Source organism: Bactrocera dorsalis, chromosome 5, assembly GCF_023373825.1.
Source record: "Bactrocera dorsalis isolate Fly_Bdor chromosome 5, ASM2337382v1, whole genome shotgun sequence".
Classification (NCBI taxonomy): Eukaryota; Metazoa; Arthropoda; class Insecta; order Diptera; family Tephritidae; genus Bactrocera; species Bactrocera dorsalis.
In genome coordinates this window covers 28,457,192-28,478,682 of record NC_064307.1, presented here as the reverse complement: position 1 = coordinate 28,478,682, position 21,491 = coordinate 28,457,192, and the positions used below count along the sequence as shown (strand labels likewise).

The 21,491-nt window shown below is 38.2% G+C and overlaps 1 protein-coding gene across 1 annotated transcript; it reads right to left on the bottom strand.

Annotated features, from left to right (window-relative positions):
* Positions 1 to 3,111: 3,111 nt before the first annotated feature.
* Positions 3,112 to 20,926, bottom strand: LOC105225060 (neuropeptide SIFamide receptor). The gene is made up of 4 exons (XM_011203379.3): positions 19,702 to 20,926; positions 11,239 to 11,427; positions 5,240 to 5,370; positions 3,112 to 5,074 (listed from the first exon to the last, which is right to left on the bottom strand). The coding sequence occupies exons 1-4, from the start codon at positions 20,694 to 20,696 to the stop codon at positions 4,200 to 4,202; spliced, it is 2,190 nt and encodes a 729-aa protein (XP_011201681.3). The 5' UTR covers positions 20,697 to 20,926; the 3' UTR covers positions 3,112 to 4,199.
* Positions 20,927 to 21,491: the final 565 nt, after the last annotated feature.

Below are 21,491 nucleotides of genomic sequence, written 5' to 3'. Positions count from 1 at the left end.
CTCCCAAGGGAAAAACTTAGGCTACTTGTCGCCTTCTACACTGGTCATTGTAAGCTCAAGAAACACCTATATAATATGAACTTGTGCGAATTTCACATATAGTGAATAAACACCATGCATTTTTTTATTTCCTAACTTAGTTAAAACAATTACCAAACTGCTGCGGTAAATGTGACCTTCACATTGGTTGAAAACAAATACATATGTATAACATATTACAAATCTGTTAGGTTTTGTTTGATCAAAGGACTCACGATTAAAAAAAAAGAACTTTAACAAAATGGCAGACTTTGAAAAAATTTCAAATTTTACTAAGAAAGGATATGAGGTTTTATCCGCCGAAATTACATGTTTAATAATTTATACATACAATTTTCTTGAAGTTCGTTGATAAGATAAATTGTAGTTTTGAGACTGAGACGCATTTAATGATAAACCCTTAGACTTGTATGAAATACTGATTTAATCTAAAAGTATAGACTATCAAAATATACAAAAATTAAAAAAATGCGAATGAAGGCTGTAATCACACACAAATATAATATTAATTTCTTAAATATAAATTAAGGCTTCTGACATAATCAATCTCATAATTTAATATGTTAAATAAGCTAGATCGCATATAAAAATTTCTACATACATTGTTTTTTTGTGATTTAAATTATATATCAATCATTTGGTGTCACTTATAGACCAAAAAAATTCAGTTTGCTTCCTTATCCCTATTTAATTGCCCACCACTGTACGCATTTCTATATCAGCATATTGCTGCCCATTAACAATGGTACACCGGTATACCGTTACATCGTTACACAGGTAAATATTTTCCTTTTGGCATAATTATCTTTTATCATTTTCAGTTGGAGGATGCGTCGAATGCCCAAAACGCAAAACGATTTCAAACAATGATCACACAGCGAACTTTGTTCTACCAACTACATGAAAAAAGTTGTATTTTCGATATGATTTAGGTAGAATGTATGTAGAGTATTTATGCGTATATATTTATAAGCAAACAATAATCACTATGCATTATGTAGTTTCAAATTAGACTAAGTACTCATGACTCTTCTTATTCAATGCAATATTTTTAATATTAAATTTTATGCCGTTAACAATAAATTAGTTACATGACATTAATAATAAGTAGTAGAAACTACAAATTCGTTCATTTTCGATAGCAGGTACTTCATTTCGTACATTACAAGCATGCATTCCTATTTGAATATAGTTACTAGCATTACAAACCTACGTGGTCCTACGCTTAACATTAAAAAAGTTTTTCTTAAGTTATACATCATTACAAGGTCGAACGAGTTGGACCCAATGGCTACAACTGTCAGAAACATCATAATGGCCCAGCGAAAATCTAAAAAAATCTTAGAATTTTTTTTTTATTTTTATTATGGATGGTAATGGGAAATAAACTCGTCTATTTCTAACAACAGTTGATCGGACACTGGTTACAATTTTTCAGACAACAAGGCGCACACTACATTCTTACGAACATATTATCAAAAGCTTTACAATAAGAGGGTCAATAATAGTATAATATAATAATAAGATATATGCCTTTTATTATAGAGACTGTGTGAAGGGGGTCCTCGGATTAACACCTTATCCTTATATATCCTGCATAGATTCTAGCCTGTAAAACTCCTTGCGTCTCAGTGCTCACCTAGCCTCAATATTTTGGAAAAAAATTGCGACAATCAATTTTCACATCCATAGACAGGGACAGGTGGTAATCGCCTGGCAGCAAGCCCAAATTAGAAGGTGGAAGGATATTGCAACCAAACAACCAAAGCTTCTGGCGAGTCAGAATCGATATATGCAGCCTGGATTTTGATTGATGAAAGCCAATTCAACCCAAGCCAAACACACACTGCTCCAAATGACACCAGAAGGGTTTGGCAGAACAGCGGATGAAGGAATTAAGTGGTGTAATATCAATGGTTCTTCTCTCAAGTGACATCATTACCAAAAGGATAAACTTCATTAAGAAGTTCAAGGTTCCCTTTAGCAGCAAGGATGAAAGGAATAACTCCACTCTCGAGCTACTGCTTAGGGACGTCGAACGCACCAAATTCTCCATACTTATGAGAAGTTTTTCCGAGCATTATTCAAGCAGAAGTCTTTGCCATAAGTCGAAAGTATAACCAGCGACAGTCAAGCGGCACTTGATGTAGTCTCTGCCTATAAGATCCAATCGCTACTTGTGCAGGAGTGTAGAGAACGGCTGAATAATCTAGCGGAGTGTAACCAAGTGCACCTCGTCTTGGTGCCAGTCACAAAAGTATAGCCATGAGCCAGTTCATTCCTCGGTCTCTCGGCCTCTCCGATTAACATGGTAGGACGCGAGGAAGGCTTCGTGGTGGGTCCTTATACCATACACGAGCTGTTCTCACCTATTTATCTCATCTTATCTTAGTTTTCACCAGTGTAGTCTTATCTTATCTTAGTCGATTAAGCAAACCCTTCCTGAAAATATATCCTGCCTTGGCAATGATTCCGAAAGGGATCGATTTCTTGCGATTCGGATCGATTGGAATTTGGTTCATGAGGTTTTTTTCATTACCTCTTCTCATTTACATCGAGCTTCTTTTTATATCCAGCCTTATTTAAATGGTACCAAACGGTTTTTGTACAATGTTTAGCTTTGGGGCAGTCAAAAGAGTGCTTACATGGCGGTCGGACTTGATTTCCATTATTTTATCGATATTCTCGACGACTGCTCTTCTAGAGCGTGGTGTATCTTTGACATCGGAATTACAATATCAGGTCCATATTCACATTTCAGATGCTTTTTTTTTACTAGACCTTATACTTATATCCTCTAATGACGGTAGGGTTTGTCGTTATTTTGTACAGCAAGGGCATGTACTTAGCTTTTAAACTTATGTTTAGACAGATCTCATCTGAAAACCTGAAACCTACTATGAAAAGGTGCTATCAAGTGAGATACCTATGAGAATACATCTTTCACCAAAAGTTTCTTAAATGGTTTATTAATATCATATAGAACCTTAGGTTAAGTTAGTTAATCTGGTAGGCCAGTTTTAGGGTGTCTGTGGGTGTTTAGTTCAGTTACTGAATCCATGAATCCATCTTAAGAATGCCTTCACCTGAATAGAATTTCTTCTGACTCTGTGGCCTTACTATCGATACATCCTCCAGTGTTTCATACCGTGGGATCCTATATGATTAAAGTGTAGTTTTGCCAATACGGGACAAGTGCACAGAAGTGAAGTAGAGATGCTCTATTGTTTCCCCAATATCTTGCTTTAGACATTCCCAGCAGTCTTCTAGATCTGTCAGCCCATTCTGCAGGCGTGTGTCGCCATCAGACCGGTTAGTATTCCGATCATCTTCCTATAGTCTTTTCCATTGAGTGGATGAAGCAATCCTATTTATTTTGACTTTGTATCTTGTTGTCATCTTGTTTGTAACATAGATCATGAAAATAATTATATTGCCTAGACACATCAAAACAAATCTTCTAATATGTAATATGGTAACACCTTACGCAACGACTGGAGGCTTTCTATATCTAAGTATTTTTATACTTAAACTAATACGAGTATAGGACTGAATGATAAATTATGTTCATTGATCATCAATCACACTGTTGTCAAACTTATTTATGAGGACTTTTTATGACGTCTACTAACCTAATAGTCTCATCTGTCTTTAATAATTACGAGAGCTTCATCGTTCATTATGGTAAGTATGAATTAAATTTAATAGCGCTACTATTTCCCTAATTTAGCCTGAAAATCTCTTAAAAATACGTTCCTTATATCCAAATAAATTCCATGAATGATTTAACTGAGATTTTCTAATTTATCCATAGAATTTTCTACAAGAACCAACAGATTCTTATACAACATACGTTTATATAGCATATACTCAGGTGGTTCTGTAGTTCTTTAGCCTAACGTAAACCGTGGTTACAGAGTACCAGCTCAGTGTACCTTACTTCTATTTAAACTAGTTTATTATCTGAGGCTAAGAATGCATACATACGTAAACTGCGCGTTCATAAATCACATTTTACCTACACACCTTCCAACATACATATAGCTACATACGAGTATTCATATACTTAATAAACTAACGGGTTTTTCTGTGTATAACAGTATTATTCTGCGACTATAACAACTGACCTATTTACATTTAAAAATATGTGCCACCTTCTATTAAAAACGGCTTTGCTCTATGCCGTCACTAAAATTTCCCGGTATTGAAAAGTCATAATCCTCATCGTTCTCCTCTGTCACTTCCTGCAGAGCCTGCAAATTATTTTGCTTTTTCGCATTTTCAATGCTGCGATTTCGCACGTCCACATCGCTGATAACTCGTAAACGGCGCGTTGACGAACGTGTCAGATATGAGGAGCGCGTCGTCGAGCTGCGTCGCAAGTGGCCACGTCCCAGCCACAGACGTCGGAATTCCATGCGAAACCGCGGATGTGTCGCCGCATAGAAGTACGGATCAATGCAGGCGGCAGTCTTGCAGAAGAGTGCCGGTATCATGGAACCCAGTGGGGTTAGATATTTTTGCTTGCCAAAAACGCCCATCATAGCAACGATGGAGTACGGTGTCCAGGCTAGAAACCACAAACCGATTATGCCCACCACTATAAGCGCCAATTTTTGTTCAGTCTTATTTTTGTCTTTGCTGGATTGTATACGATTGGCGGCGAACACCACTTTCAGTATGTAGAAGTATGAGAAACAAATGATGCCGAATGGCACACACCAAGCGGCTACAAAGAATGAGAACATAAATATGCGCGGTCCCACACCTTTGTCCAGATAATCAAAACTACAAGTGGTGAGGAAACCTTCCGGCACATACACAGATAGGCCAATATCTAGCGCTGGCACAATGGAGAAGGCAAAACTGTAAATCCAAATTATTGTGATTATATACGCGGAACGCACTTTGGCCGTCTTGCGCAGCGGGTCGAGCGGATGTACGACTACATTGTACCGATCGAGTGCTATGGCAGTTAGAGTCCCTATTGATGCGGTGCCACTGAGACCGCCAACGAAGCCGTAAATGCGACAACCTGTCAAGAGAAAGAGAGCGGAAATGACAATGATTTCAATTAACATCTCAATGTAATTATGTTTTCGATTAATATATCGAATCGGCCTAATCATATATTATATTTTAAGTATATCTGAAAACTTCTATTATCTAATTAAAAATATTTTTTATATTGCACACTTACCAATATCACCAAGTGCTGGACCCTGCTTAAAATTATTAAAGATCGCAATGGGACATTTCATTAACATGAGAAGATCACTCACAGCCAAATTGATGACCAATGTGTTGGCCGGTGTGCGTAATGATTTGCAGCTGAAAAACAAAAAGATGAAAGATGTTGGAAACTAGTATTGGTTATGAAAATATTAGAAATGAAATAGTATACATATGTATGTATATACAATATTAAGTTTGTCCCCAAAGTTTTAACGCTCAGAAAGAAATTTCAGAGATACCAAAAGGTATATATTACTATGAGTAAAAAATAGTAAGACTTTGTCCATAATATTATATTAAACTTCTTAATTTATTCTTCAAAGTCTATGTCGCCACGCTCAAAGTAATCCCTTGATAATTATAATTGAAGGAAACAGTCAACATAACCTTGACTTTTGACGTGATTTTGAAAGTATTGTGCTTTCAATTTTCTTAGACCCAAATGATCTTTCAAATTGATTATTGATTATACCAACGATGCTATTAAGATCTCAATAGTCGATTCTCAAGCACCAATTCTTTTATTTTATTGAATTGTTGATAATCAGTTGATGTTGATGGCCATACTGAACGTGGTTCGTAGTCAATGCGTTCTCGATCCTCTTTGAATAATTTGTACCAATCAAAAACACTTGCTAAAGTATGTATTATAGCTTCGGAGCAGCTAATGATTTAGTCTACGTAAACCATTATAGCAGTTTTGAACCATACTATTTTTTGAGAGGTGGGCATGTCTTTATCTAAATTTCAACGGGCATAGCTGATACAATTTGAACGCTTTATGTAATCACATACAGATGTTCCAGCAAAGCGCTAAGTGGCGACTGATTATCGCTCGAGCTGTTAGAAGGCTACGACAAGGAGCTGAAAATACGCTTGTTCTTTCTACTAAGCATTTGGTAGGAAGAATGGCCAATGATTCAAATATGAGCACAATCTACGCTAATTATTGTATATAAGATAAAGTTTTGTTGAAGACCTAAGCCAATTGTAAATAAACTGACTGGACCTTATCAGTGTTGGCAAATCCATCACAGGCCAAGTTTCATAATACGTCAAGTACTGGGGAAGATCTTCAAAAACAGATCGACACCCGCTTTCGACAGCACTGACAGAAGCAGTCTATTTCACGCCATAACTAAATTTGGTATCCCTGCGAAACTCATAAGGCAGTGGTACTGTCTACTTTTAAAGTACAATGCTACTGGAGTACGTAGATGATATTGACAAGCGCAGTCTCTTTTAGCTCGGAAAATGAGTCTTGTGGTGAATGAATGCAAGACAAAGAACCTGGAGGTCACATCCAAAGCTTGCTCGTGTCTGGGAAACTAGTCACTGTTGGCAGTTATTTTAAAAGTTGAAGACTTTTTACTTCTCGAAACCAGCATAATTACATCAATAATCTTAGGCTGGAGATCAAGTACAGAATAACCCTTGGCAACTGGTGCTAGTTTAGGATCGGTAGGCAATTTAAAAGCAGGTCCCTCTCTTAACGAACAAAAATTAAGCTCTATAAGTTTCATATTATTCGCGACCTATTATACGGCGCGGAAACATGGTCGTTGACGTAACGAGATGAAAAAGCACTTGGAGCCTAATTTTTGGAGCCGTCTCCGTGAGCGATATATATCGAAGAAGATTGAACCACGAACTTTGTGAGTTCTACAGCGGCATGGATATATTTAAGCGCATAAAAATGCAATAAAGGTGATGCTCCAGTGAAAAGCTCTTTCGATTCGAAACCCATGGATGGACAGCAGACGTCGCCAACGCATACAATGGACCAAGTGGATAGCAACAACGATGGTATGCGGCTACAACAGGCTAATAAAAACTGTACAAGCATGGTTAGATAGAAAACATGGAGAAACGAGTTTCTGCGTGACACACTTTTTGACGGGACACGGTGTTTCAGAAAATATCTCAACAAATATGGTTATGACGGCGGGACGAATTGCTCCTTCTGCGACAACAGCGGATGAGAAGGAGAGAACCGATCTGGAGATAGTGACAACAGAACGAGTGACACTGGAAACAAAGTGCAGTTTATGACTGAATCGATAGCGTGAGAGCGTGGTTTACTATAGTTCTAAAAGATCTACGAAGAAAAGAGTGGCAACGGAGCGAAATGAGAAGAATGAGTGAGGAGTAGACCAGAATGGCGTGACTGACGAGCCGAATGGCTACGCTTGGCTTCACGATGTACTGCCTAACGTGGCACATAACAAGCAATGTCGATGAAATTAAGGCCTTAGTACGTATCGTGTTAGTAGTAGTAGTAGTGTTGCAGCGACCAATATGAATCGTGCATACCGTCCGGAAAAAAGATGGTATCTTTCGAAGATTCCCCCTCCAAACTCAAAAAAAAAAGTGCATAGCGACATGACTGCACATGGGATGTGCGACTGGCGTCACATCTCAAAAGATAAAGGCAACTGGCGAAGGTTTGTGTTCTCGACCCAGATATGTCTGCACTTGATTAAGAAAATGAAAAAAAAAATATATTTTGTCTTTATTCATAATATAGAATACCAACTATTTTTAGTTCTCAAATGCGAGTATATATGTAGTATCAAGGTATTACAATAACATTCGGCATCGACTGACCTATTCCGTTTAATCCTGACTATAAACCTTCGATGCGTTTACACGTTAAAATATAAGAGAAAATATAGAGGCTTTGGATAATTTATAACATACATATATGATACAAACTCTTAGTTGGTAAATAAGTATTATACTTGTACTTTCAGAGGTAAACAGGTATTCCGAAAACATTATTTATCTTAACTCAGAGTCTACATTCGGGCTCTACTTGGAAATTTAAGAAATTTTACACACTGCAATCCGCCACCTTCTATTTACCCTTCGCTCATTCATATTCTCCCTGTAAGACAAAGCTGAGTACGAATGTGAATAGCTGAAACCACTTGTGAGATATTACTTTTACATACCGTATATACCATTGATATTCGTATTAAAGGGAAATATGCAGCTAATTACATGGAAATAGTTATAGTCATAGCTATCTTGTGGGTAATGTCAACCAATGCAAAGCGGAATGTTAAGGCTTGATGTACAAGTTTATATTTGATGTAATTTAGTTGGAATAAAAGCTTAGAATTCTCAGAATATGACATGAGTGACTACTAACTACAGGTCTCTCTTTATTTCAACAAACGAACTCGAAAATATTATGACTGATAATATATTTGAAAGGGAAAATTTTTGAATAATTACAGACTGAGGAGGAAAACCCCAACCAAACAATACATGCCAAGGCTTCTTTACTAATATAGGAAAAAAATGTATTGACTTGGTATGTAAGCGCGCCCAGTTTAAATGGGTCAGTCCGAGTCAATTTTGATCAGATGGTAAAGAGCCCTCAAGTTGTGTTAAGGTTACTTAGCTATATAATAAAGTAAAATATCTTTAATGAGAACTTTTATCTTGACTTTGATCGGGCTATTTAAATGGCAGCTTCATGCTATAGTGGTTCGAGCTGAACTATTTCTTCGTTGTCTTGGATAACAATCTACCATATGTCAAATTTCGTGAAAATACGAGTACATTGTCAAATGAAAGATTTTGCGTAGAAAGACCAGATTCTGATTGGTCACTTTGTATGTAGCCATCCATATAGCTATAGTGGTCCGATATCAGCGGTTCGGACCAATGAGCAGCATCTTGGGAGAAAAAGTCCTACACAAAATTTCTGAGCAATATCTCAAAAACTTAAGGACTATATCACGATTATGTACAGATGGACAGATAAGCAGGCATGGCCAAATTGACTTGTCACGCTGATCATTTATATATAGGTATTCCTTACAGGGACTCCGACGCTCTCTTCTAGGTTTTACAAACTTTGTGCCAAACTCTATATTGTCTATTCACGGTATAAAATCTTTTGTTTCTCAATTTATTAATTTCAATATCAGCAGGTTATATTTGGCATCCCTTTTTATGCCAAATTCCTCTATTGTGCAAACGACAGCAAATATGCCATTGTCCACCGTAACATTACATACATACATATATATATACATATGTAAATTGCATATTCAGCACTTTACCAAACCTCGTTCGTAGGCAATCAGTTTGGGATATGTACATAACTGTCACAATTTCACCTCGACATTTCATAGTCATGCCTCATTAAAGCCCTTACACACATAGTGATGACATTTATTCTCTCTGGCATTAAGGTGTGAATGGTATGTGTGCTTTCGAAACGAACTGAACAGTGTTTGCAAGTCAACTAGCATAATTTTCCAGGAAAAGACTTTACTATTCAGTTGCCTGATTGTTTTGGGAGGAGATATCCAAATGTTATGCTCAGTCATTGTTCGGGTTATAGGCTTGAAAAGGACAAGCTAAGATTTTACTACACAAATAACTGGCTGAACGCCAATGATTTTGCATTGTTTCACTTTTACTGATATTGACATCTCTCAGTTCCGTGGCAGATCCAATAGATATATCGATCGTCTGTTCATTCGTTATGTCCATAAGTATATCTATTCCAGTGGTAGAGGTACGCGCGAGGTCGGCGGCAGCAGCTTTGCGACTTTCCCGAAACCGTTTCGCTCGCTCGGCGCTGGACATTGGGGTACCTATGCGTAGCCTATAGCCCCCTATTTGTATCGATAGCTGTAATTTATATTTCTGGCTGGCTCTTGCACGAGCTAAGGCCGACATATCAAAACAGTTAACGCAGTATGCCTACCCCTCCGCCCCGCTCGGCCCCGATACGAACTCAATGTCATAACAGCGAGCTGACAATATAAGCGAAATATTCACACCACATTTTTGTTTCTAAGAATAATAGTTTTTTAATGATTAAGGTACGATGATATAGACCTTTTCGTTACGGTCCACTTTTTAAACCTGGTACCCATCTGTTTCGGCGCGATTTTAAAGACGTTTCACGACAAGAATCGCTTGCTTCTTTCTCATACGGTCTCGAAGGGACTGCCAGATAGTTGTTGCAATCATGAAAAATCACAAACTGTTGGTATCACATGCAAGCCGGATGGGCATAAGTGTTGACGATACAGGTAAAAATTGCAGGGAAGTTGATATGAGAGTGATGCTGGAACACCACCTATGCCTGTGTTCAGCACTATCTCGAACTCATCTTAAGTATCTAGGAGCTTCGAAGTTCAAAGGACTAGACAAAGTATCAAACGTATGTAGATATCCGGTCGCTCATAAAGTTCGCTGAAAGCGTTGACGTCCGGTATGACGAATACTTCACTTCAAATTAAACTGAACCTCTATCTGACATTACTAAAAACGAATAGGTCGCCCAGTATGGTTAGGTCATAACATAACATTTAATAATTAGATTTTATCACACCAAAAAAAATAAAAATTCTTAATTCTTCCAACATGATGCTACAGAGTTTTGTTCACTTAACGGTTGCATGTGTCATCTAAAAATAATCGAGATAGATATGGGGTTATGTATATATAAATGATCAGGATGACGAGACGAGTTGAAATCCGGGTGGCTGTCTGTCTATCCGTTCGTCCATGTAAGCTGTAACTTGAGTAAAAATAGATATATCTTGATGAAACTTTTTATTCGCGTTCCTTGGATAAAAAAAGTACGAGTTCGCAGATGGGTGTAATCGGACCACTGCCAAGGCCGATTCCTGGTTTGTGGCAAGTGGTATCAAGCTCGTGTGCCTTCCAAATGGTTTACTTTTGAGAATGTTTGCTAGCTTCACTCGATAATGCACCTACGTAAATCTGCCTTTTGACGGTTAGGCCTAACTAAAAGCATGTGTCTTGACTCAGAAAATGTTTTACAAGTTCCTACTGAATTATTTGTAAGAACTATTTTCTCTAATGAATTGCTTTTTTAGGATATAATATTTTTTATGTGAATTTTTATAATTGCTGGGCTGCTGGGTATTTTATGTGTGTATACATGTGTATGTGTGCGCCTAGACTTACCGTACAAACATAAATATGACCAGTGAATTGCCAAGGCAACCGATGCTTGATATGATGATATAGATTATGGCCATAATGTAGTAGGTGCGGGTACTTGGCGGTTCGAATTGCAACCAAAATGGATTTATTCTCTCTATATACGAGACATCATAGTCGCCATGGTAACGTCTTAGCGCAGGATAAGCAGAACTGCAATTGTAAAGAAAGTAATCAAATTAAAACTGTTGTTGTAAATAAGATTTTGGTATAAATTTATATGTTTCTGTTGGAAGATTTGTACTAGGGTGGTAACACGAAAGTTGTTTACTAAGTCAGAACCTTTCTAAAAACCGAAGTCACTGCTGCTGTCAAAAGGTCTCAAAGTACAAAAATAGAGACTTTGACATAACTGATAAGTTAGTCAAAATAATGCAGAACTAAAACTTTGTTAACTCTTAAATCTTTTTAATATTACAGTTAAAAGTTTCAAGGTTGAGTTTAGTTTCGAATAGAATTATATATGAAGTAGATGTGGCTTATCAGAACCATAGGCGTTTATTCTATACCAGAGATGTACTTTCGGTACAAAACAATTTCTGTTTCACTGAAATCGAGAAGCAGGTTGCAGTGTTGCTTTATGGCTGGATATGATTCTGCTATTATTTCCGGGTTGATGAGATTATACATTTTAAGTTCGAAGCTCTGCGCGTCTATAGGGGTTTCATGTTCAGTTGTAACACGTTTAATAGATTCGAAAATTCATAAGACGCTTACAAGTCGACAAAGCGCTTTTATCTCAGTTTCGGCTATGTCTTCTGGTTCGCCGAAGGCAAGATTTCCCAGGTGTTTCAAAGGCTGGACAATTGAAGACTGATGACGATTACATTTTTTAATATTGGTCGAAAGTTGAGATTAATTCCAAATAAATTAGTGGTGACAGGTCTCATTTCAAACAATTTGGTCACCAGATTTTGAATACCAATTTTTTTTTATTTGTGAGGCAACTTTGAACGCTCACAGACGTCTTTCACAATTAAACTAAATTTTATTTTTTTTTATTTGGTATACTATCGTATTTTCAACACTTCTTTCGCATAGCTGAATTTCTGCAGAAAATTTAAAATGTTACATAAAAGAACTCGCAATTCTAACGAAACAAATTGGTATCTCGTCTCTTACACCGTATTTTAGTGAACAATGTCACGTTTATTTTATATACACTTCGACGAATGTCTGGCTGGTGCTTAAACGTCAAAAATATATATATGTATGTACAGGGTGCGTCATCGTTTATGTAAATATTGCATATTTTTATTGGACGAATAAGTTGGTTAGACATTTATTGGAAGGAGGATGGAGTCATGTGTAGAAGTTCACGCAAATGAGGAAAGTTCTCTGATCGCCATTCACGTGGGAGTGGCCAGAAACGATTCTTTTACATATGGCTCAAGCAGTTCAATTCTTCCGGTTCTAGACAAAGTATCGTCTGGGTAGCCAAAAAACATTCGTTTGAAGGCGAGCTAAAGTAAGAAGGTGAATCATCCCTCCTCAGAGTTGGGTGCTGGGTTTGGGACCCGCCAAGTAACAGAAGACCCCCAATAAAAAGAACACAACGGCCTCGGATGAGAGACCCCCTTTTGATGCCAACCACGGCAAACGCGTTAAGGATTACGATTTTAGTTCACGTCCTAGATCCCTTATTGGGGAGGCGTCGCTGTCGCTGGTTGATGTCCTCGCAAGAGTAAAAGCTGACATCACTGTCATCCAAGAAGTGAGATGGACGTAGCAAGGACTGAGACGAGTAGGTCTTCAGTGGCCATATAAACGAGCGCAAATTCGGTATGGGATTTGTGGTGCGAGAGAGACTCCGTCGGAAAGTCCTGGCATTCACGCTTGTGAATGATGATGATGAATGATGATGATAATGACAGAATGTTGCCGAGAATGTGCAGGGCATTTTATTGTGAATAGACACGGAATGTTTCCACATTTAGCAGAATGATTTGAACTTGTTTCCGACGTTCAGTACTCACTAAGATCTGCAGATCAGAATACTACTGACATCAATTTTTTGACTTGTTTGAAAATGTAAATTGTACGCTATTATTTTAAGGAAATTTAAACGTACTGGCCAAAATCACCGCTATATGGGTTGATATTCTCGAAAAAGTCTTGGAAAGATAAATAAACACTTGATTAGTTCAAATATAATAGCAGGGGTTTTAATAGTTCTTCGGCCGCTATAGGTGTCGCTGCATCCTGTATTATGTATTTCCCGCAGAAACCGCAAAGATATTTTTCACGTTAATCTGCAAAACATCCATTTATATTTTTCTGTGGAAGTCTATCAGCATTCTTTTGAAGTTCGGTGGTGACTCACATACCATACTCGTATGCCTCCAACTACTACCCTACACTATATGATAACCTAGTATGTGTGCACAGCGAAGCCGCAGTCGAATATATAATACATTATATACATACATACATATTTATGACGGATTAACTCGTATCGACAGCCGGTTTTGACGGCGAGATTTGCGATTGTCATAACTACGCACTAATACCGTTAGTTGTTAAAGACGTGATATGACAAGCCAGGCATGGGTTAAGATGTGCATTATGTTTATATGGAATAGCTAAGATGTTAACGAATATGTTGAAATATTAAGAGTCGCATAGAACACGCAGTTGGTGAATTATGCTGCTTGTGGTCTTATGGACTCTGGCTTTAAATTAGTAATATATTGGATATAATGGAAAAGAGAAGTTGAAGTCTATCAATTTTACTAGTGTAAAATTCTGGTGGTGAGTACTTTCAGACGATGAAATTTTTTATTTTCTCTTTTCTCTTCTAGTTTTCAAAATGCCTCCGAGAAGCAACTGTAGTAGAAAACTCCTTTTTTTAACTTTGGCTGTCACGTCGATGTGAGCTTTTTAAAAATTGTCACCGAATCTAATGGCGGAGAAAACGATTTAAGTTATATTCGTGTATACATTTCACCAATTATTGGCAAATATCATAGAAAGAAAAACTAAAAAATGTAAAAAATTAAAATCTAGTTTAAAAAAACTAAAAAACACGCTTTTAAAGCATAGCAAACGAAAAAGGTGGAACAAAGCTAAGGAAGGGCTCTAAGTTCGGGTGTCACCGAAACATATTTTATTACTCCTCGCATGGAATAAAGTGATAATTGAGATTGCCATTATCCGCCATTTACATTATTTTTATACTCTCCGCAAACAAAGTTGCTAAAGAGAGTATTAAATGTTTGTGTTCCACATAAACGGGTGTTTGTAAAGTTCCTAAAACTAAAAGGAGTGTAGATATAGGGGTTTATATATACCAAAGTGATCAGGGTGACGAGTAGAGTTGAAATCCGGATGTCATGTCCTCTGTCCGTGTCGTCCGGCTTGTCCGTCCGTCCGTCCTGTCCGTGCAAGCTGTAACTTGAGTTAAAAATAGAGTATCATGATGAAACTGGAAAATGGTACACGTATTTTCTTGGCTCCATAAGAAGGTAAAGTTCGAAGAGGGGGCAAAATCGGTCCACTGCCAAGACCACAAAATGGCTGAAAACCGAAAAACCTATAAAAAGTCAATAACTAAGCAATAAATAAATAAAGATAGTAAAATGAAATGTGGGCACAAATGGATCACATTAGGGAGGGGCATATTTGGACGTAATTTTTTTGAGAAAAAGTGGGCGGGCCCGCCCCCCCCCTACGTAAGTTTTTTGTACATATCTCGAGAAAACTTACCATAAGCCATGTCAACCAAAAACTCTATGGAGCTCATTTCGTTCAGGCATTTCCCATATACAAGTTCGAAATATGGAAGAAATCGGATAATAACCACGCCCACCTTCACATACAAAGATCACATTGTTGTTTATGTTGAAAAATCAATAAAAGTGCGTTAAAACCGGACTAACAAAACACGTCAGAAACACAAAAATTTTACAGAAGAATAGCAGAAAGGAAGCTGCACCCCAGGCTTTTTTTAAAAATTGAAAATTGGGCTTGGGCGTCGCCCACTTAGGACCCAAAAACCAATAACATATATCAAGGGAAACTACTCGACAGATATCAATGAAATTCGGGTATATAATACTCTCTTAACATATATATGACATATATCGAAATATGGGGGAAATCGGATTCAAAAACCAACGCCTTTTTCCAAATATAACGCTATTTTTGAATGCCATCTGAATGTACCTTCCTCTGTTATAATACAATCTATGTATACAATTAGGAACCTTTCCCCCCCTTCAAAATAAAAAAATATTGTAAATGACGGATAATGAAATATCAATCTCAAGTATCGACTTTATCATGCGAGAGTAGTTATAAAATGTTCGGTGGACACACGAACCTATAGCCCCTTCCTTACTTGTTTTATTTTGGTTCCCTATTGTCTACATATATTGTATCATACAGAGAAAGGCATCAGGGCATCAGGAGAATTCATAAATAGCGTTATATTGGAAAAAAAAGGCGTGGTTGTTGAACCGATTTCCCCCATATTTCGTATATGTATATATATATGTTTAAGGATAGTAGTATGATATACCGAATTTCATTGGAAATCCTGTCGAGTAGTTCCTGAGATATGGTTTTTGGTCAATTAAGTGGGCGACGTCCAAGGCCCATTTTCAATTATTTAAAAAAAGGCTGGGTTGAAGCTTCCTTCTGCATTTCTTACGACTGTAAAATTTTGTGCGTTTCTGACGTGTGTTTGTTAGTGCAGGTTTTAACGCACTTTTAGTGATTATCCAACATAACCTTTGTATGGGAGGGTGGGAGCCTGGGGTTTATTATCCGCTTTATTCCATGTTTCGAAAACTGTATATGGAAAATGCATGAAAGAAATGACTCCATAGAGTTTTAGTTGACACCTGGCCTATCGGTAGTTTCCGAGATATGTACAAAAAAACTTAGTAGGGGGCGGCGGCCACGCCACTTTTCCAAAAAAATTTACGTCCAAATTTATGCCCTCCTCAGTGATTCCTTTGTGCCAAATTTCATTTTAATATCTTGTATTTATTGCTTAGTTATGACTTTTTATTAGGTTTTCGGTGCCGGCAATTTTCCGGCCTTTTTTTTGTGGCGCGTGGACAGTGGACCGATTTTGCCCAAGCTTCTAACTTTAACCTTCTTTATGGAGCCAAGGGAAATAAGGTTACCATAGTTTCAGTCATGATAATCTCAATTTCTAATAAAGTTCACAGCTTGCGCGGACGGGACGGACGGACGGGACAGACGGACGGACGGACGGACAGGACAGGACATCCGGATCTTGCAACTCTACTCGTCACCCTGGAATCACTCTTGGTATATATAAACCCCAATATCTAACTTCTTTTTAGTTTTTAGGGGACTTACAAACAAACCGTTAATGTGCCCCTCCAAAAACTATAATACTTCTCTGTAGCAACTTTGTTGCGAGAGTATAAAAATAAGTTTCTTTGTAATTAAACAACATAATACATAAAGGAAAAAATTTCCTGCATATTGTGAATAATAGCGTTGGAGCGCGATAATATGAAAAATATGTCATAAAGTACCCCACGCTTTTCTCACAATAATGCAGGAATTTTTCCTTCATTATTATTGTTAGTTTATACAAAGAATTATTTTTCACTTTTTAGTTTGATATGCTTTAAAAGCGTGTTTTTTAGTTTTTTTAAACTATATTTATTTAAATGGTTCAAAACCGTTTGATAATGAATGTTAAGTTCCTTAGCGATGGCATGACTGCTTATGTGACTGGTCAATCTTTTTCATCATTTCAGCGATAGGTCGACCAGAGCGAGGTGCAGCTTTCACACCGAAATTTCCAGAACGGAAGCGAGCGAACCATTGTTGTGCTACACGAACTGATACAGCATCGTCTCTGTAAACTTCACAAATTTCATTGATGGCTTGCGTGGCATTCTTCCTTTTTTTTACAAAAATTTTAAAATACAAGTACGAGTACATATGTATATCAAATTTCTTTATTATTTTCACTCATTTTTTGAAAGTTGTAACTTTTTCCATTATGAGATTGGTAGCAGTGGGGATATATGATTACAATAGACAACATACGAAAAGACTTTTTTGACTATCCATATATATATATTTATATATATATATATAACTCTATATCTAGCTCGACTATTTTTGTGTGATACAAACATTGGTGGAGGATGGAGCCATGGCTAAAAGAGAGGAAAGTTCTTTGAGCGCCATTCACTTGAGAGTGGCCAGAAACGATTTCTTTTACATATGCCTCAAGCAGCTAACGTTTTCTGGTCTTAGACCAAGTATCCTCTTGGTAGCCAAAAGACATACGTTTGAAGGCGAGCTAAAGTGAGAAGTCGTGGGTTGCGCGCTGGGTTTGGGATCCGCCGTGTATAAAAACACCCCCTATTGAAAAGTTCAAAACATCACCGGATGAGAGACCATGAGGAAGGTGCCGCCTCCCAGTTGGTTGATGTCCTCGTAAGAGTAAAGGCTGACATCACTTACTCGTTTCACCATCCAAGAAGTGCCATGGACGGGTTAAACGAGTATGTCCTTGTGGCATTTACTACATACATACAAAGAAACGAAAATTCGGTGTGGGATTCGTGGTGGGAGAGAGACTCCGTCACCGAGTACTGGCATTCACCACGTGGAGGAACGGCTAGCCACAATCTCCATCAAAGCGAAGTTCTTCACCACATCTCTGATTTGCATCCGCGCCTAGATGGAAGAGGAGAACGACATGACCAAAGATGTATATTATAAGCGCTTGGAGCACACCTATGAGAGCTGCCCCGCCCCGATGTCAAAATCGTGCTTGGTAACTTTAACGTCAGGATGAGCAAAAGAAAAATCCTTAGCACAACGGTGGCTAAATTCAGCCTCCATGATGAAACATCCTCAAATGAGTTTTGGCTGATCGACTTCGCTGGACCCCGAAATATGGTTAGATTTCAGCATAAGAAAATTCATAAAACTACCTGGCTGTCTCCGTATCGAAAAGTCACAAACCAGATCCATCATTATGTGATGTGACGGAAGGCATTTCTCCAGTGTTTTAGACGTGTTTACGCTCCGAGTTACTAGAGTTGACTCGGAAGAAAAGCTGGTACGATGAGGACTGCTGTGCACGAAAAAGAACTGCCTCTATGCTGCTTTGCTTGAATTTGATATTCCCGCAAAGCTAATAACGCTATGTAAACTGACCTTGAATAATACCAAAAAGATCTCACGTCAGGATCAGGGTTAGAACTTGATTCTGAGACGTTCGATATAGCAAAGGACGTTTCTAGCTGATGATGTCCGGACGGTACAGGAAAAACGGGGTTTTTGTTCTCGAAAGAAGGTGGTGCGCAAGGTTTAGGAACCCTTGTGCACTGGCAACGGGGTATGTTCGCTGCAGTACTCGCCGGGGAGAGCAGAGGAAGGCCTCCACCCCCTTGGAAAAACTAGATGAAGAAGAACCCGGCTGCACTTGGAATCTCCAATTGGCGGCAAACAGTGAAAAGGAATAACTCGGCTATAACCGCGTAAGCGGTTTCTCCGCCATTAAAGAAGAGGACAATGTTGGCACTTTATAGGTTTTCGGCGTTTGTGAGGGTGGCAAGGGCCCAATTATTTACGTACATCTACGAACTTCCTTAATTTTTTGCTAAGAAACGCGGATAAAAAAGTTTCATCAAGTTTTCTCAATTTTTATTCAAGTTACTGCTTGTACGGATAGACGGACGGTCAGACAGACAGTCACCCGGATTTTAACTCGCCTCGTCATCCTTAAGGGGGTATTCTACACTAGATTTTTGAAAAATTCCTTTTTTCATATATTTAAAGTTGAGACCCTTAAGAACATATCCTCCAAAGGATTTTTAAAAACTAAAATTATTTTGAGAGCTACAGTTACTTTAGTGACGCAGTTCCCAGCCCGGTTCGGCCGCCCCCCAGACGTAGATTGTCTGGACATTTCGATTGACACACTTTTCTAAAACGCGTTTCTCTCGAAACTACCATTTTTTCCACCACGATAGCGGCATTATCTCACAGTTCTGTACAACACGATTCAATATTAATCATTATCGTTCTCCTACACAGCAGAATCGTCGTGTCAAAATTTTTGTTTTTAATATTTCAAAAAAACTCAGGAATTTCAAAAAAAAGCGTAAAAAATGAGGTGTGCAAAACAAGATCAATAACTTCAAAACTGGGGTACTAGTTCATGGCTAACTGTCCAAAAGTCTAAAATTATGTACACTAACTTGTTAAAACACCCTGTTTCATCCCATCGCAATACATTAGCTAAGTTGGTTTTGTGCGTCCCCAACATTGTCTGTCTGTCAACACTCTTCAACTGCGAAAAACTCAAGAGAGCATCTTCCAATTTGTCTAAGTTCATGTCATGCTTGCACATTTGCCCACAGTTGTGTGCATACATACACATACATATCTAGATAGGTGTGCATGTGTCTTTCTACTTACCTCAGCGTTTCATTTGCCAAATCCATTTCAATTAAATCGACTTTGTCAGTCGCTGATTGATTCAACGTCGGCCAACTAACGCCATCGACTGACCAGTTATTGTTTGTGCTGTTGTTGTCAAAGCCGTCAACATTGCCGGCGGGCGGCAACAGATTGTTGGGTATATTCGCCAGCGCCATGGAAGCGGAGGTTGAGGCTATTGTTGTTGCAACGGACATAATGGCACGTCCAGTTTGACTGCCAAAGTTATCGTTATTATTATTTGTGGTGCCGTTATTGTTGTTGTTGTTGTAGCTGTTGTTACTCTCAATCATTGGCGCCGTGTAGGAAATGCTCGGAGCGTTGTTGGAGTTGTTGCTGCCACCGTTGTTGTTGTTGTTGTTTAAACTGTTGCTCGCACGCTTGTTAATGCCGCTGCGGCGACGATTGCTATTCCGGACACGCCACGCGGCTACCATTTCAGCAATGTTGCATATACTCGCAGTATGTGCCCCGAGCAACACGTCCAAGGCAATTATGTTGGTGCTTATTTTGCTTATGAGAATGTCAAAGTTGATGTGGCAGCAGCTGCTGTTGGCGTTGACGGCAGCGCTTGTATGCAGTTGCACTCGTTTATGTTGTTGCTCGTGTTGTTGCTGTTGCTTTTGTTGTTGTTGTGTCTGTGCGCTATTAATTATCAACACTTTGTTTTCGTCGATTTTCCTTGCCACCTTGCTCCGCCTTTGTTGCTGGCGCTCTCTTTGTTGTTTATGCTCCGAATTATCAACAACAACAATTGCTGCTTTATCAACGGAATTTATTTGTACTATATACTTGGCTGCTTGCGTTGGCATGCAATTGCTGCTGGTGTCCTTATTATTATTATCGTTGTTGTAGTGTTTGTTGTCGCTTTTGTTGTTTTTGTAGCTGCCTTCGCCGCTGCTAAAAATGCAATCACCAACTGCTGCTGCTTCTGCTATTCTGCTGCTGTTGTTGTTGTTGCTGCTCCTGCCCATTTCAACACCACTTTCGAATTTGTTGCTTTAATCACTCGTCGTTAAACGCTACAATTGCCGTCTTTGTTGTTGTTTTTTTCTAGCAAGTGCTGCTTGGTTATTGTATAACTTTTCGAGGTTTTCCTCGCTTTTATTTTTGAAATTTCGGCTGCCTCACTGTGGCTGTTTACGCCGGCTGTTGCCAGCTGCGCTTGAAGCTGGCGTTTTTTCCAACCGACAACCGTCTAACGGTAACACGTACACTTCACTGCACACATTGAAATTTCTCCGGTGTTCGGCTGAAATATTGGCTTCGCTATTTGTCGGCCTAATCGGATTGGTTAGTGTGTGGGTTGGCCGACCACGCGCACACTTATGCATATATACACTTGTTTTTGTTTGTTTGTAATATTCTTCTTCTGAAGTTTTTAGCTTTCTTGAAGTTCCTTGTTTATTTTGCTCGCGGTTATGAAGATTCCTTGGCAGCTGCAATTTGGCAAAAGCGAAAAAATAAATAAATATAAATTTCTACTGAATTTTTAACTAATTATGTTATGTAACGGTATCAATTGGCATTGCCTTTTCGTTATTTTACATAGGTCTTAATTAGTTTAATTGGCAAAATGTCGCTGCAATTATATTGATGGAAGTGCATGTACAAATATAAAAATACCTATAAAGAAATTAAGAAACTGAGAAAAGGTACTTTAAGCTTACAGAAAAACACCGCAAAACGTAAAGTTCTTAAGTTGGCAAAAAATTGAATCTTTGTTCATAAAAAAGTATTGTATACATTCCCTTCTTGCAGATTATACG